Source organism: Vespa crabro, chromosome 3 (genome assembly GCF_910589235.1).
Source record: "Vespa crabro chromosome 3, iyVesCrab1.2, whole genome shotgun sequence".
NCBI lineage: Eukaryota > Metazoa > Arthropoda > Insecta > Hymenoptera > Vespidae > Vespa > Vespa crabro.
The window spans coordinates 14,643,871-14,657,870 of NC_060957.1; the positions used below are offsets into that span (position 1 = coordinate 14,643,871).

A 14,000-nucleotide genomic window follows, 5' to 3' on the forward strand; every position below is an offset into this window, starting at 1 on the left:
TCTTTGTTTATCTAGCTAAAGTTTATTTCAAAAGTCCTCGTGAGAGAGAGAGAGAGAGAAAACATAAGATTACGATTCTCCTGCTACTTCCACGAATTTGCTTTGTGCTTTGGTAAAAAGTGAAATCCATCGGGTACTTTTCCAAGCAACATTTCTCTAGAAAAAGAGGTCAAACGTGATTACGGTTCATCCTAGATAGATATGGCAATCGACGTATTTGTCGTTTAAACGAACTTACGATATTTTAACCCAATCCGCACAATTCGAACTCGCCATAAGCGTTTCCATCTCGTCTCGACCTTTATAAAATGGTGGCCTCTCGTTGATTCTCTGCGGTGGTCTCTCCAACAGTCCAACAGGCACATATCTAAAGAGAGAGGGGATGGGAGGGGGGCGGTGGTGGGGTGGGGTGGGGAGAAAATATGCCACTTATAATCGTAAGCTATCCATTTCTTTTTTGGTAAATAATCAGACATGATACTTGCCTGTGCAAGAAGGAAATCCATTCTAACATAAATCTTCTCGTCGTTTCGACGCCTCGCGTATCAGATCCCCAATGCTCCAAGCCATAATTAGCATATTTCCTCAATATATCAAATCTTTCCGTACTTCTTACGTCTATCAACTTTTTCTCTTTCATTTCGGTAAAAATCCAAGGTTTGATTAATGCTCCCCTTCCTATAGTCACACCTTCTACGGAAGTGCAGACGTTCAGTGCTCTTTGATAATCGTCGAACGAAAGGATATCTCCATTTCCAAATACAGGGACGGGCTTTGCTGCCTGTGCACACTTTTCTATATAATTCCAATCTGCAAGCTTTGTGTACCTTTGCTCGCGAGATCTTCCATGAACCTGTTCAACGTGCAATCATTTTCAATTATATTCCCGTAGAATTTGAATCCCGATTATTAAACGAATGGATTGTGTAATAATAAAAATCTATCGATATTATACTCACGGTAATCATGGATACACCCCAATCTCGAAACTTTGGCATTAAATTATGCGCTATGGGCTTATCTATGTAAACCCCTGTTCTTGTCTTCACGGACAATGGTATCTCCACGACTTGACTAACAGACTTTATAACCGTTTCTAATACGTTTAATCTATTGAGCATACCGCTTCCACCACCTTGTCTGTAAATTAAATCGATAGGACACCCTAAGTTCAAATCAATGAAATCTATATCAATTTCTTCGTTCAATAACTGAGCACATCTCGTCAATACTCCAGGATTATTACCGCACAATTGTATGCCAAAAATGTCTTCGCTTTTGTGTCGTTTCACCAAAGCCCATTCCTCGTGTGCTCCTTTCAATATTTTAGGAGCCAATGCCATTTCTCCGCAAGTAATATCGGCCCCGTAACCTTTGCAAATCCTACGAAATGGAAGATTACCCACGGTCGTTAATGGGCTCAACATTACTTTGTTCCTCCAATCGATCTTTTTTTTCTCCGACGGTCGAATTTTAATCAAATCGTAATCCTCCACGGGCCCGACTCTTGGTTCTTCCCTTTCGGACGTTTCATTCTTTGCGCCTTCTTGGAGGACAAGGACGTCCTCCAAATGTAAATCTTTATCAATTTCTTCGCCGTCTTTCTTAACTCTTGAATATATCCTTTCTTCGGTATCGCTCAACGTCTGACCTTTGGTAGACATCTTCTTGGCGGAAGGATTATTTCCTTTAACGATTGTTTCTGCCTTGGAAAAATTATATTTATGCTTTCTGAGCTTATTTTGAAGAACCTTGGACAATTGATTTTGCGTAGACGAGGGTTTCCTTTGAAATTCTTGTAACTTATTCGTGTCTATTATATTGAAGCCATCTTCGGTCAGATGTTTGGAACCCATTCTACATGCGGCGCCCCTAGGACATCTACCCATTAGATCGAAAAGGTAACAATCCTCGTTAATATCGCTTGGCTTTATCTGCAAATATTCTTTTCGATCGTGCAGAAACGAACAACGTTTATTTTCACATTTTTTCTCAACTTCTCCTTCCACCTGATCCGCTATCCATGGGCACAAATTCGTTTCGCGCAACGTTTTGAATGGTGGCGGCCTAGCCTTATTTTGACCCCTAAGTTTTTCTTTCTTATCGTCCGACTTGAATCTTTTCGGTGAAAATTCATGGGACGTTGTTTCCTCGTCACGCGCCTTGATACTTTCTTCTGCACTCCGCTTGTTTGTCCCGACAAGGCACTCTTCATTTTGTAATCTTATTCTATCTTCAATGATGAATCTATAATAGAAATGAATATTTCTTTAATATTGCAAGATTCCTCTCAATAGGTTCAACGAGATTCTTTTAAACCGACGGATGGGCGCGAAACAACGAAGAAATCTGCGAGACAACGATGCGCGACGATCGTTTTGAGGTTATAATTCTATTCTATTAACGATATATTTATCATAGGACGATTTATGTAACGATTATAACGTAATAATAAAAAGATTACTCTTCTTTAATGAGGCATACGCCTTTGTGTTTATCGTCGCTGTAATCGTCGAAAGAACAATCTTCACCACATTTTTCACTGTAATCCGCCATTTGAAGTCTGGTACGTGCGTCAGGAATTTGACGAGCCAATAGATATCCCATATTGGCTCGATATGGGAAAAGGATCGATATACAGACACAATCGTTTTATAATCGGTACATTCGATTATCGATATCGCTTGACATATGTGATGCAAAAAGTAGAGTTTCTATGTAAATTGAACTATCAAAAACAAAAAAAAAAAAAAAAGTGCAAACGAAACGACAACACAACAATGTCATTGATAAAATACTCGATTGAGGAATATTAACCTATTGATATATTGATAAACGAGTTTACAAACTCGGTTCACTTGATTATTATTAAGCCATTTACGATATTTGCCTATTACGCTTCTCTTTAACCCTGTTTCTTATCGAAAGAACAACAACTTATATATAATACGTTTTAATAATAATACAATGTTCCTTGCAAACGTAATGAATAATCTTGTTATTTATAAAATAAATAAAACAATAAAAAAACATTTCCTCTCACTGTTCCGGCAAAAATTCGATAAAAGGATTTATTCAATGTGAACGTGGATTTATGTCGATAGAAGTGGGAGTAATGCGAACGCAATAAAATTATATCCTCTCATATAAATGGGACAAAAGTCGGACATGTGAGTTAGTACGACCGTGGCTTTGCGCGAATGACGTTCGATCGTTCTCCTCGTGTTTATTTAACGTGTCCTCAATGAAATAATAAAAGAGATATGAGTTTATCAATCTTCATATGACATATAAGTTTCGAAATGTTTCGTGTCTGATCGAGTAACAAGCCTTTTTTTTTTTTTTGCAACGCTGTGTTATTTTAAATAGCACTCTATGTTATATCTATATAGGTACGAATGGAATAAAATTTTCCATTATTGAAAACGTTCTTAACGATTACGCGCATTAAAATAAGAAAATAATAAATTCGATTCATTTTGGCAGTTTTATCAAATTATTTTTTAACTTTTTGCTGGCTTCGATATGTATAACTTTGATCCTACCTCGACTTCAATTCTTTTCACAATCGATTAGATAAAATTATATTTTATTAAAGCATTCATCATATGACATTAATCCCGTTATATCTCCCTTTATCTCACATAAAAATCAGTAAACAAATGAGATATTTGGGAACGCAGACTGATATAAGTAATAAAGAGCCACTGGCTCTCATCAGAAATATTAATTTTATGAATGAGTTCGAAAACTTTTCTATTTTAACATTTTCAAATGAGTACAATTTGTCAATTAATTAATATACCATTGTATTTTTAGATTACTAGCACCTGTAATTCACAAATATTAATATGGCAGTAACAACGACGTTAGGATGGCTCGATTATACAGTTATATTTATCATGCTTTCCATAAGTATCGGTATAGGTATTTATTATAGATTTAGTGGAGGCCGACAAAAAACAATTGAGGTAATTGAAAAATATCCCCTTTGAAAATTTGCAAGGTCTATGGTTAACTAATTGAAATAATAAAGTGTTACATTTTCATTCATAGGAGTACTTTATTGCAAGCCGATCAATGAACGTTATTCCTGTTGCAGTCGCACTCATGGTCTCATTCATGTCGGCTATTACTTTGCTAGGTTTATCGTCTGAAAATTATTATTATGGTACACAATTCGTAGTTATAAATTTATCATACGTTATAGGTACGCCTATCGTTTGTTATGGATTTTTACCAGTATTCTTTAAGCTTCAAGCAACAAGCGCATATGAGGTAACCATTATAACTGTATAAATTTCATTTGATATAATACATTTCTGAAAAATTGACATCTTTCAGTATTTGGAAAAGCGTTTTGGCATTAAAACTAGAATGATGGCCAGTTTTGTCTACTGGGTACAGTTGCTTTTATATTCAGGAATTGTACTTTATGCACCTTCATTAGCTTTGGAGGCAACTACAGGAATTTCTAAATCCGGAAGTATCATAATAATTGGATTGGCTTGCAGTTTTTATTCCAGTATAGGAGGCATTAAGGCTGTCTTAATAACAGATCTATTCCAGAGTATACTTATGTTCGCTTCTGTTATCATTATTATTATTATAGCCTCGTATGAGATAGGAGGTATAGAGAAAATTTGGGAAATTGCCAAGATTGGACAACGGATAGAATTTGACAAGTACTTAATTTTATATTATTCTTTAATATTATTTTATACATTATATTATTCGATAAATTTCTATTTCTATTCTTTTAGCATTTCTATATATCCAACGGAACGACATACATGGTGGTCGCTCATTTTTGGTGGTTTGGCTACATTTTTGTCTTTGTACGGAGTAAATCAAGTTCAAGTGCAACGTTTGCTAACTGTTAAGAGTTTAAATGAAGCGCAACTAGCGCTATGGTTATCTTTGCCAATTTTAATCTTGCTCTCTCTGGCAACGTGCTTCTCCGGATTATCGATCTATAGTAAATATTATGACTGCGATCCTTTAACGGATGGAAGGATCTCTTCTATGGATATGTTAATGCCATTATATGTAATGGATACTATGCATTATTTCCCCGGATTACCGGGTCTCTTCATAGCAGGTCAATATTACTGATAAATAATAAAGAATATATATATATATATATATATATATATATATATATATATATGCAAAAGAAGCAATAAAGTTAATATACACCAATCGATACGTTCATACTTGCGCGTTTAATCGTCTTTTCTTTCATTTATCTTTTAAAAGGCATTTTCAGTGCTGGTCTCAGTACAATATCTGCGGCTTTAAATTCTTTGGCAGCTGTTACATTAGAGGATTACGTCAAACCCGTATACAGTCGTTGTACCCATAAAGAATTAAGCCCAACAAGTTCAGCCAATATTGGAAAAATGATAGCGCTCGCCTATGGACTAATCTCTATCGCTTTGGCTTTTCTCGCTGAACTTTTAGGTGGCGTTTTACAAGTACGTAACTAGTGTAAATCATACTGTTGTTTACAATTTTTATTTTTATAAGGGAGAAATATAATAAATCACAGCTGTTCATCGTAGGCAGGATTGACAATATTTGGCGTCGTTGGTGGCCCACTTTTGGGAGTTTTTACACTGGGAATGACTAGCGAATCCGCAATAGAATCAGGAGCTATATCGGGAATGATACTATCCCTTGCTTTTCTCTTGTGGATCGCTTATGGACAACCTAGACCCATTCCTCCTAAATTAATACTATCTAATCATGGCTGTGATGTAGATACAATAAAAAATATAACGTTAAGCGCTTTAAAAGAACCAATGAAATTATCTTCTCAGTAAGTAATATATTTTAATTAGTATTGTAATATCTTATGAGAACAATAGTAGCTCTTGAAGAAGAAGAAAAAAAAAGGAAAAGAGGAAAAAAAAAAAAAGAAAAAAATTGTACATTTGTTTCAGAAAAATCGATGATACGTCCTATTTTTACTTATATCGTATATCATATATGTGGTATGCACCACTCGGGTTCCTAATTACTGTTGTCGTTGGACTGTTAGTCAGTAATATAGTTCGGTGCACATTTAAACGAACTCAAAAAGAGTTAGATCCTAATTTGTTTTTTCCAATAATCGGCAAACGATTACGCAAAGAGCAATCACCTCATTTCGAATGCAGCCAATTTGTAAATTTGCATAATAAGGTACAAGGAAAATATACATTTAACGTTGATGTATCATCTGACGAAATAATTGGATGATAAGATTGGTGGAAGTATCTAATATCATTCATTTTTATATACTTTATGTAAGATCTTTTCTTTTTTTTTGTTTTGTTTGTTTTTATATAGGTTTCCGCATAGAAAAATCTAATTCGCGTACAATACTCGCGTGTATTTTATTAAATTTATATAATCGTCTTCCATAAATAGTCCTTACAATGTTATTGTACTTACGTATATCCTTAATATAGTTTTTCTATGCGAATTTAGAATAATAATGGTATGCCGTTTAAAGTACAATAAGCAGTTCTCATCGCGAGGCCTATCAGATATTTTAATGCGATGTGACCGAACAAAAGGCGCAAGTACTACTTATTATTTATACAATAAAATCTAACGTTTATATGTCGTTTTATAATGTTGCATCATTTGTACCGTTTAAGGCGAGAGTATTAATACGATCATTATATTTTTGTCAAATCGAATATGAAAATTGTGTTAATAATAAAATATTAAAACGATTAAATTGATTTTATGTGATAAAAGCACGCACAATTGTTATATAGAATCGTCGTGAATCGTCGTGAAAAAGAGAATAAGACAAAGGGACATTTTGTTCTCTTGAAAATTTGAGAGATTCGCTCGGATCAAGGAGAGGGAATGTGATGTGGTCGTAAAATGTTGTAAAGAAGAATGGGTGCCGATTCCATCCCATCGCCATGTGTCACCAGATCGAACCACCGTCGGTCGGTTGAAACCAGTTTCAATTTATACGAGCTGCTGCAGTCCGATCGAGCACGGGGGCCCTTTTTAATTATTTTTCCACTGAAAGAGAACGGTCAAGTATGACAGCGACACTCGGACATATTTTCTATTCGTAGGAGACGGACCGTATTCGTTAGCCGAGCAATTAATTAATCAAGGCCTTTACCGCATCCGAGTCGTAACTCAGTTTGTCTCCTTTTATTATTCGTCTCTTTGTCAGGGTTGCGTCTCGTGATCGAGATGATACACCTTTCTTCCTCGTATTTCCTACCCCTAGGACACTTGGAATATTTGTTTATTGAAAATTCATTTCCGTCATTTGCGCCTAACACCTTTTCCGACTTATATTACTATCGATTACGAGTAACCAATAGGCAACGTTCATTGGTATATCAAAGTGACGAGGCGACGGGGAAACGTTTAGATGAAACGTTTTGAAGGAGATCTCTCCTGTTCTGTTTGTTGTGTTCCTGGACGATCGTTGTTAGTCCTGCTTGCCCTCATCTAGATCCTTACCCGTCGTTTCGCTTCATAACTATATTGATCATCTCTCACGAGGGATCATCTTTCACGACCGGCAAGGAACTTTTTTTTTCCCTTTTTTCTTTCCTTTTTGAATATCGAATACAAATAGAGTAGTATAAAATAAGAGTTAATCGCGAACGCGTCAAGAGTGCCATTAGATATTTCGCCTCTTCCCGGGAAAGGTGTGAGTCCGTTTCGTCCTTTTTAAGTCGACTCGACGCGTCGTAAAACCTCGACATTCATCGTAAACGTTACTCGATCTTTCCGACGACGCCACTCTTTTTGCGGTTGGTCTTTAGAGGGCCTAAATTAACACCGGCTTGCACGAGCTTCGAAGTGAAACGCAATTTCCATTGAGGAGGAATTCGATCAGCGAGAGGAGCCGCCTTCGACCGGACAAATCATACGCAAATGAATCGTTGAAAAGCTTTTTCATACGTTTCTCACGTAGAAAGTAAACAAATGTTTAAACAAACGAATCGCAGGCAATTTCTTAATCGAATCAGATGGCAAATCGCCACGTATACAACAACCCAATGGTAGTTTAGTAACGCGATAAGATCGAGCTTACACGACGCAAACACGTGCGTCGAATTACGCTACGTCGACGTGCTCCTTCACGCGCCTTTCATTCTCTCTATGTGCCTTTTAGTTTACATCATTTACCGATTATTAGACGAGTCTTATGACGACGCGTTATTTATAGATTCAACGAATTCGGTGTCACGATGCTCTTCTCAACATGGATCTGCGCCTAAAGATGGTTTCGATATGAAATATAAAAGCAAATATTGTGGAAAAACCAATTCGTTTTGGGTTGCGTCATTATCAAACGCAACATCTTTCCGTATCGTTTTCTCCGATGTCCGAACGGCACGAACGCGAAGATGATACCGCGATACGGTAAGCGGAAAGAGATCAAAGAGCGCGCGATCGATCCTTCGCCGGACTTAATTCGAGTTAAACTTAGTTACGTTTCTATCCTGAAAATCGTCGAATCGTACTCCTTTCATCGCTCCTCGTCACGGAAGAGTCGCAATAATTGTTATTATTTACGAGCGTCTTTACGATGTACCATCGACGGGACACGCGCGCGCGTTCGCACGCGCGCGCGCGCACACACACACACATTTTATACGGGTAGAAGGGGATGCAACGTATAAAGGCGCTCACATGACAATTAAAACGGCCAGTCTTAAAACCGTTCTCAGTTTAATCCTCTCGAGTCCTAACGTTTCGCGATCTCTTACCTTTTCTTATTAACTTTTCACGAAAATAAGATTAATAACAACGAGATTAGAAGATCCTTCGTTACCGTAATCAAGAATATGTGGCATTGATCGTATCGTCGATAAAAAGAAAGAGATAAAAATTCGTTTCACCGAAAGTTCCTATTTCATATATATATATGCGCTACGTCAGGAAAACGAGCAAGATCATACAATTGCAATTTCGTACGTTTTTGCTCGGGACGCGTGACTAGCTGACGCGAAAAAGAAAATCCTTAGGCGTTTATCCTAGCGTAAGCGGAATCGAGGAACTGGAGCTGATACGTTGCTCGTCATCCTCGACAGAGAAGAGGTACGTGACATTTACGTTTATTACTAACTACTTCATTAATAGTACGCGTTGTAACCAGGCGCCGGGGGTCTAGGGTTCTTTCATCGCGCTCCATCGGGATTACGTCTGGATTTTAACTCGGACGAAAGATCGTTCGCGCGGAATACTAAATGATAAAATAAACGAACAAATATTCCCTTAGATCGTGAATCTAAATCTCTTTCGGACTATTTAAATTTTAAGAGAAAAAATAGAATAATCAGTTTCGACCGGTTAAGACCACCAGATTTCTCTTAACGATGGCCGACCGATAGTCGTTCGGTCTCTCCAGGTGATAGTGCGCCGATGACGCAAATACGACTCAGTGGTTTTAAACGATTCATCGCGGTGAAAAATATTTTTCTTTTATTTTTCTTTTTATTTTGCCTTCGATCGAATCGGTTCTCTTAGCGAGAGGTCAAACGGTGGGTTACGTAATTGCCGGATAACGATTTCTCGATGCAGCATTAGATGTAGAGACCGGTTCGATAGTTCGATGATCACATAAACCGGAATCGATGAGATCGATCGGATAAAAAAGTCGATGGTAAACGCGCGACAAGATCAAGGCTGCGACCGATGTCAAGTGTAAGGATCAATTGAGACGCGTCTAAAACGATCTACCGTCAATTTACGCGCTCGATTCCCGATAGTCCTATTCGTTTCTATTGGGCTTTTCTCCACTGACGTAATAACGTTCGTCGATCGTATTCCCCGGCAATCCATATCTTTCATTTTTTGCGGATTAATCCATGATTTTCTCCTATGGTTACCTTCCTCGATCTAATAAACATTTTGTGCATGCAAATCGTTAATATTGTTAGCGCAACGGAGAAGTAATAATTATAATAAGGACTCGTCCGACCTTCGTCGTTGATCGCTGACCATTGCCCATGCAAGCACGTGACCGTATTCATAATTTTTCATCGTTGATAGCTACAGTCGATTTTAACGTTTCTCTTTCGTACAAGGTAGCGATGACGATCGATCCAGCGCTTCGATGAATCGCCGGATCTGGTATGCAAATTGCATCAACAAGTAAAAGAATGTTGATTGAGAATGTGTCAACTCGGACGCCTTCTAACGATTCGAGTTACGAATCGCGTTAATTAATGGCCAGATCGATGATGACGCGTAACCAAGCAACTCAATGTCAAAGTCTTTTAACGGTCGTTTCAACGTAGGCGATGCGTAAGGTCGGCGTAAGGTCGAAAGAAAGAAAGAGAGAAAAAAGAAAAAGAACAAAAGAAAAAAAAAAATCCAAAAAAAAAAAAAAAAGAAAGAAAGAGAAAAAGCGCTTGATATCGAATGAATTCCTTCGACAGGGATTCGAAAAAATGCGGCCACGTCTGTTCGTGCTCTTCCTCTTTCTGTCGGCTTCGTCGGCGGAACAACGGCGAACCGATGCAACCACGGACGATTGCCAGAACGATCGGCCGTTCTTACTTCATTATTTTTCCTGGGCCGATTACGCGGTTCTCGGCTCGATGCTACTCATTTCCTGCATGATCGGCACCTTCTACGGTTTCTTCGCGAAAAAGCAAGAAACCAGCGAGGATTTTCTACTCGGTGGCTCCACCATGGGCACTTTTCCCATGGCCATGTCCCTGGCCGCGAGTTTTATCACGGCAATCGAACTCCTTGGGAATCCTGCGGAGATGTACGCCCAGGTAGGTATTAGAAGGGCTCTCTATAAGGTATCGCAAGTCGTCGGACTGCTTAACAATCCGTAAAAATGGCTACCAGTCCGTAACTTATGGGTTTCAGGGCACTCAATTTTGGATGACATGCCTGGCATTTATTTTAGTGGTACCGATCACTTCTTACCTCTATCTGCCAGTTTACATGAAGCTCAGATTGACCTCGAGTTACGAGTACTTGAATTTACGCTTCGATCGACATTGCAGATTACTCGCAAGCGGATTGTACATGCTTCAAATGATTTTTTATACGTCAGTCGCCGTTTACGCGCCGGCATTAGCTTTAAGTCATGGTAAACTTTCTTCTCGTATTCTTCCGCAACATTTATTATCCAGCATCTATTATATTTTTCTAATCACGACGAGACGTAGATTAATACTTTCTCCCATTTTTTGACGCAGTCACAGGCCTTAATACTTACATAGCCGTTACTCTAGTCTACTTAGTCTGCATATTTTACGCCTCACAGGTTGGTAACAGAGCATTTACTTTAAATAAATTTCAATATATCTCGAAGATACACATAGGATACGCTATTAATACGCAGGGTGGCATGAAAGCTGTCATAATGGCCGACACGTTTCAAGCAGCCGTTCTCCTAGGATCTCTCTTCCTCATTGTCGGCTTAGGATTATCCTGGGCAGGTGGGAGTTCGCTCGTCTGGGAAGACAATCGTAAAAGCGGAAGAATAGAGATCTTCAATATGGATCCGAGTCCAACGGTACGACACAGCTTTTGGAGCGTCGTCGTTGGTGGTACTTTCTATTGGACCACCATGTATTGCAGTAATCAGGCTTCCGTCCAAAAGTATCTCAGCGTAGCGAACATCTCCCAAGCCAGAACGTAAGTTTGATCGATGGAACCGATTTAAATGTTCGAACGAATACGTTCGATTTTTCCTCATACGATTATTGCTTTTACAGGGCTTTATGGGTATCCAGTTTCGGAATGATCGTAATATATACGATCAATTTCTTAACGGGCATGGTACTTTATAGCGTTTACAAAGACTGCGATCCGCTTTCGGCCGGCTACATAACCGGCTCCGACCAAATACTGCCCCTATATGTGATGAATCACTTGGGTAGCCTTCGCGGCATGCCCGGTCTCTTCGTCGCCGGTATCTTTGCGGCTTCTTTGGGGTTAGCATATCGAATTGTTACAATATGCGCAATATTTTTAAATACGTATTTCGCGTCTATTCAATTTTATTCGACCTTTTTCGGTATATATATATATATATATATATATATATATATATATATAGAACGGTCGCAAGTGCTTTGAACTCCTTGGCCGCAATCACGTGCGAGGATGTTCTTCAAGGACTTTTCAAAATGGATTTACCGGCACGGAAGGGAGCAACTTATGCCAGATGGATCAGTATATTCTTTGGCGTCTTCGGCTTCGCTCTCATCTTCGTTGTGGAACGTCTTGGTAGCGTTCTCCAGGTAAAACGCATTATTAATCGCATTGTTAATTTTTGTTCGCGATTGATCGTTTTACCGATTGTCTTTAGGTGGCTCTATCTTTCAATGGTATGGTGGGTGGAGTTACCCTGGGATTATTCTCTTTGGGGATGTTCGTACCGTGGGCTAACGCTAAAGGAGCCATGTCAGGTGCCATCGTCGGTTTGACAATAGTTCTATGGATCGGATTAGGAGCTCAAGTTGCGATAATCAATGGGCAGATACATTTGGGGAGTAAGCTTGTCTCGATTGAGAGATGTACCTGTTTAAACGGCACGATACCGGCGACTATGAAGTCGACCGATATACCCGAGGAGAGCGAGATATCATCCGTTTACAGGGTAAGAAGGAAAAAGGGCTACGACCGTTTCGAGACTTACTTTTATTTACATTTCTTTCTTTCTTTCGATAGACGAGCTATCTCTGGTATAGCGCTATCGGTTGCGTTCTGACGATGGCAGTTGGTTTCGTAGTCAGTCTCTTTACCGGTCTACAAAATCCGGCCGAACTCGATCAAGATCTTCTCAGTCCACCGATCGCAGCCATATTTCGCTTGCGAACGAAGACACGCAGATCGAACAGGAACGTTCAAGGTGTTGCGAACTTTGGCTTGGAACTCGACGATGAGAAAGCGGATACTCGTAAGGGCCCAAAGTGATCGGCTCCGTCTTATTTCGAACGTTAACGCGAAGATCACGGTCTTACGCGTACCGGTAATATTTGTATAGATTTTTTTGATCGCGAGACGAGTCGCTCGTCGGGTCATTGCTCGGTTACAGGGATAACATGTGGCTTGTTCGAACATTTATTAACAAAAGAGAGAGAGAGAGAGAGAGAGAGAGAGAGAGAGAGAGAGAGAGAGAGAGAGAGAGAGAGAGTGAGAGAGAGAAGAAAAAAGCAAGACTTTAGGAATCTAGTGATTTATAATCCGTTATCGAGAAAGATCTAACGAACTCTTGCGATAACGCTAAGTGTATCATCTAACGAGTAGACTATATGTTAAGACGAAACGGTTGTACGAATAGATTTAAGTCGATCGTTTCTTCGATTTGACAGCCACGCTAATATTATTTTTCGCTGACTAATTTCATCGTCGTTTTGCTATTATTATTATTATTATTATTATTATTACTATTAATCTATCATTCTGCTGATATTGTTATTCTCATCGATATTATTTAAAATGATCGGCAGGATCGCGTATTCTCTGGTATAAACTCAGGTCGACGGGTAAAAAATCTCCTCGATAGAATTTCTTCGTACTTTCCTTTTTATTGAAATTTTAAAAAGAATATGTATTATTCTTATGCGAAAAGGCGCAAGATTCTTAACCCTATCCTCTAATTTCCTCGCACAACTGATTTTGAAAGAAATAGCGATGGATTTCAGGTATCAAGCGGAAAGATATCTTCACGGAAAGATGATGCCAAGTCGATCGATGCGCTCGTCGGAAACCATCGACTTTGACATAGATTTTCGTTCTGTTCGTCGACTTGATTTTGTTGTCGATGTATTCGAAATGGACAAGAAAATGAAAAATACAGCTATTAAAAGCTATCGACCATGGCTGTCCGTCTATTTTATATTTTCCTTGTTCTTTCTTCATGACTGCACCGGCAGATTTTAGACCGTCAGAATGTACGTCAGTTTGTTGAATAAATAACACGATCAAGTATTTTCTCGATTATTTCGTTGTCCATTATAGATAAAGAAAAAGAAAAAAGCAATTAGGGTACG

The 14,000-nt window shown here is 38.7% G+C and overlaps 3 protein-coding genes across 6 annotated transcripts; 2 read left to right on the plus strand and 1 right to left on the minus strand.

The window, feature by feature from the left end:
• On the minus strand, positions 1–2,671 carry LOC124422611 (tRNA-dihydrouridine(47) synthase [NAD(P)(+)]-like). Of its 2 annotated transcripts, XM_046959308.1 has the most exons (6): positions 2,465–2,671; positions 1,247–2,247; positions 960–1,165; positions 486–853; positions 239–367; positions 1–156 (listed from the first exon to the last, which is right to left on the minus strand). In XM_046959308.1, exons 1-6 carry the CDS (start codon positions 2,605–2,607, stop codon positions 84–86), a joined length of 1,920 nt encoding a protein of 639 aa, XP_046815264.1. In that variant the 5' UTR covers positions 2,608–2,671; the 3' UTR covers positions 1–83. The 2 variants fall into 2 exon arrangements, with proteins under 2 accessions (XP_046815264.1, XP_046815262.1); XM_046959306.1 differs by having other exon boundaries at positions 960–2,247; positions 2,465–2,665.
• Positions 2,672–2,801: 130 nt separating this feature from the next.
• LOC124422613 (putative sodium-dependent multivitamin transporter) lies at positions 2,802–6,730 on the plus strand. Of its 3 annotated transcripts, XM_046959312.1 has the most exons (9): positions 2,802–3,392; positions 3,820–3,971; positions 4,057–4,144; positions 4,211–4,278; positions 4,345–4,685; positions 4,764–5,101; positions 5,260–5,477; positions 5,565–5,821; positions 5,946–6,730. In XM_046959312.1, the coding sequence occupies exons 2-9, from the start codon at positions 3,852–3,854 to the stop codon at positions 6,241–6,243; spliced, it is 1,728 nt and encodes a 575-aa protein (XP_046815268.1). In that variant the 5' UTR covers positions 2,802–3,392; positions 3,820–3,851; the 3' UTR covers positions 6,244–6,730. The 3 variants fall into 3 exon arrangements, with proteins under 3 accessions (XP_046815268.1, XP_046815266.1, XP_046815267.1); XM_046959310.1 differs by having other exon boundaries at positions 4,057–4,278; XM_046959311.1 differs by lacking the exon at positions 2,802–3,392 and adding an exon at positions 3,466–3,742 and having other exon boundaries at positions 4,057–4,278.
• Positions 6,731–8,692: 1,962 nt separating this feature from the next.
• Positions 8,693–13,938, plus strand: LOC124422612 (sodium-coupled monocarboxylate transporter 1). Its single transcript, XM_046959309.1, has 9 exons — positions 8,693–9,075; positions 10,419–10,763; positions 10,861–11,086; positions 11,196–11,263; positions 11,342–11,637; positions 11,718–11,936; positions 12,062–12,245; positions 12,314–12,604; positions 12,676–13,938. The coding sequence occupies exons 2-9, from the start codon at positions 10,431–10,433 to the stop codon at positions 12,919–12,921; spliced, it is 1,863 nt and encodes a 620-aa protein (XP_046815265.1). The 5' UTR covers positions 8,693–9,075; positions 10,419–10,430; the 3' UTR covers positions 12,922–13,938.
• Positions 13,939–14,000: the final 62 nt, after the last annotated feature.

Coding starts and splice junctions, on each gene's coding strand:
- LOC124422613 (XM_046959310.1), top strand. CDS start 3,852: ATGGCAGTAACAACGACGTTAGGATGGCTCGATTATACAGTTATATTT. Junction 3,972..4,056: donor GCCGACAAAAAACAATTGAG/GTAATTGAAAAA, acceptor TTTCATTCATAG/GAGTACTTTATTGCAAGCCG. Junction 5,478..5,564: donor TTTTAGGTGGCGTTTTACAA/GTACGTAACTAG, acceptor TGTTCATCGTAG/GCAGGATTGACAATATTTGG.
- LOC124422611 (XM_046959306.1), bottom strand. CDS start 2,607: ATGGGATATCTATTGGCTCGTCAAATTCCTGACGCACGTACCAGACTT. Junction 2,248..2,464: donor GTATGCCTCATTAAAGAAGA/GTAATCTTTTTA, acceptor TTTCTATTATAG/ATTCATCATTGAAGATAGAA. Junction 854..959: donor GGGGTGTATCCATGATTACC/GTGAGTATAATA, acceptor CACGTTGAACAG/GTTCATGGAAGATCTCGCGA.
- LOC124422612 (XM_046959309.1), top strand. CDS start 10,431: ATGCGGCCACGTCTGTTCGTGCTCTTCCTCTTTCTGTCGGCTTCGTCG. Junction 11,937..12,061: donor ATCTTTGCGGCTTCTTTGGG/GTTAGCATATCG, acceptor ATATATATATAG/AACGGTCGCAAGTGCTTTGA. Junction 12,246..12,313: donor GTCTTGGTAGCGTTCTCCAG/GTAAAACGCATT, acceptor GATTGTCTTTAG/GTGGCTCTATCTTTCAATGG.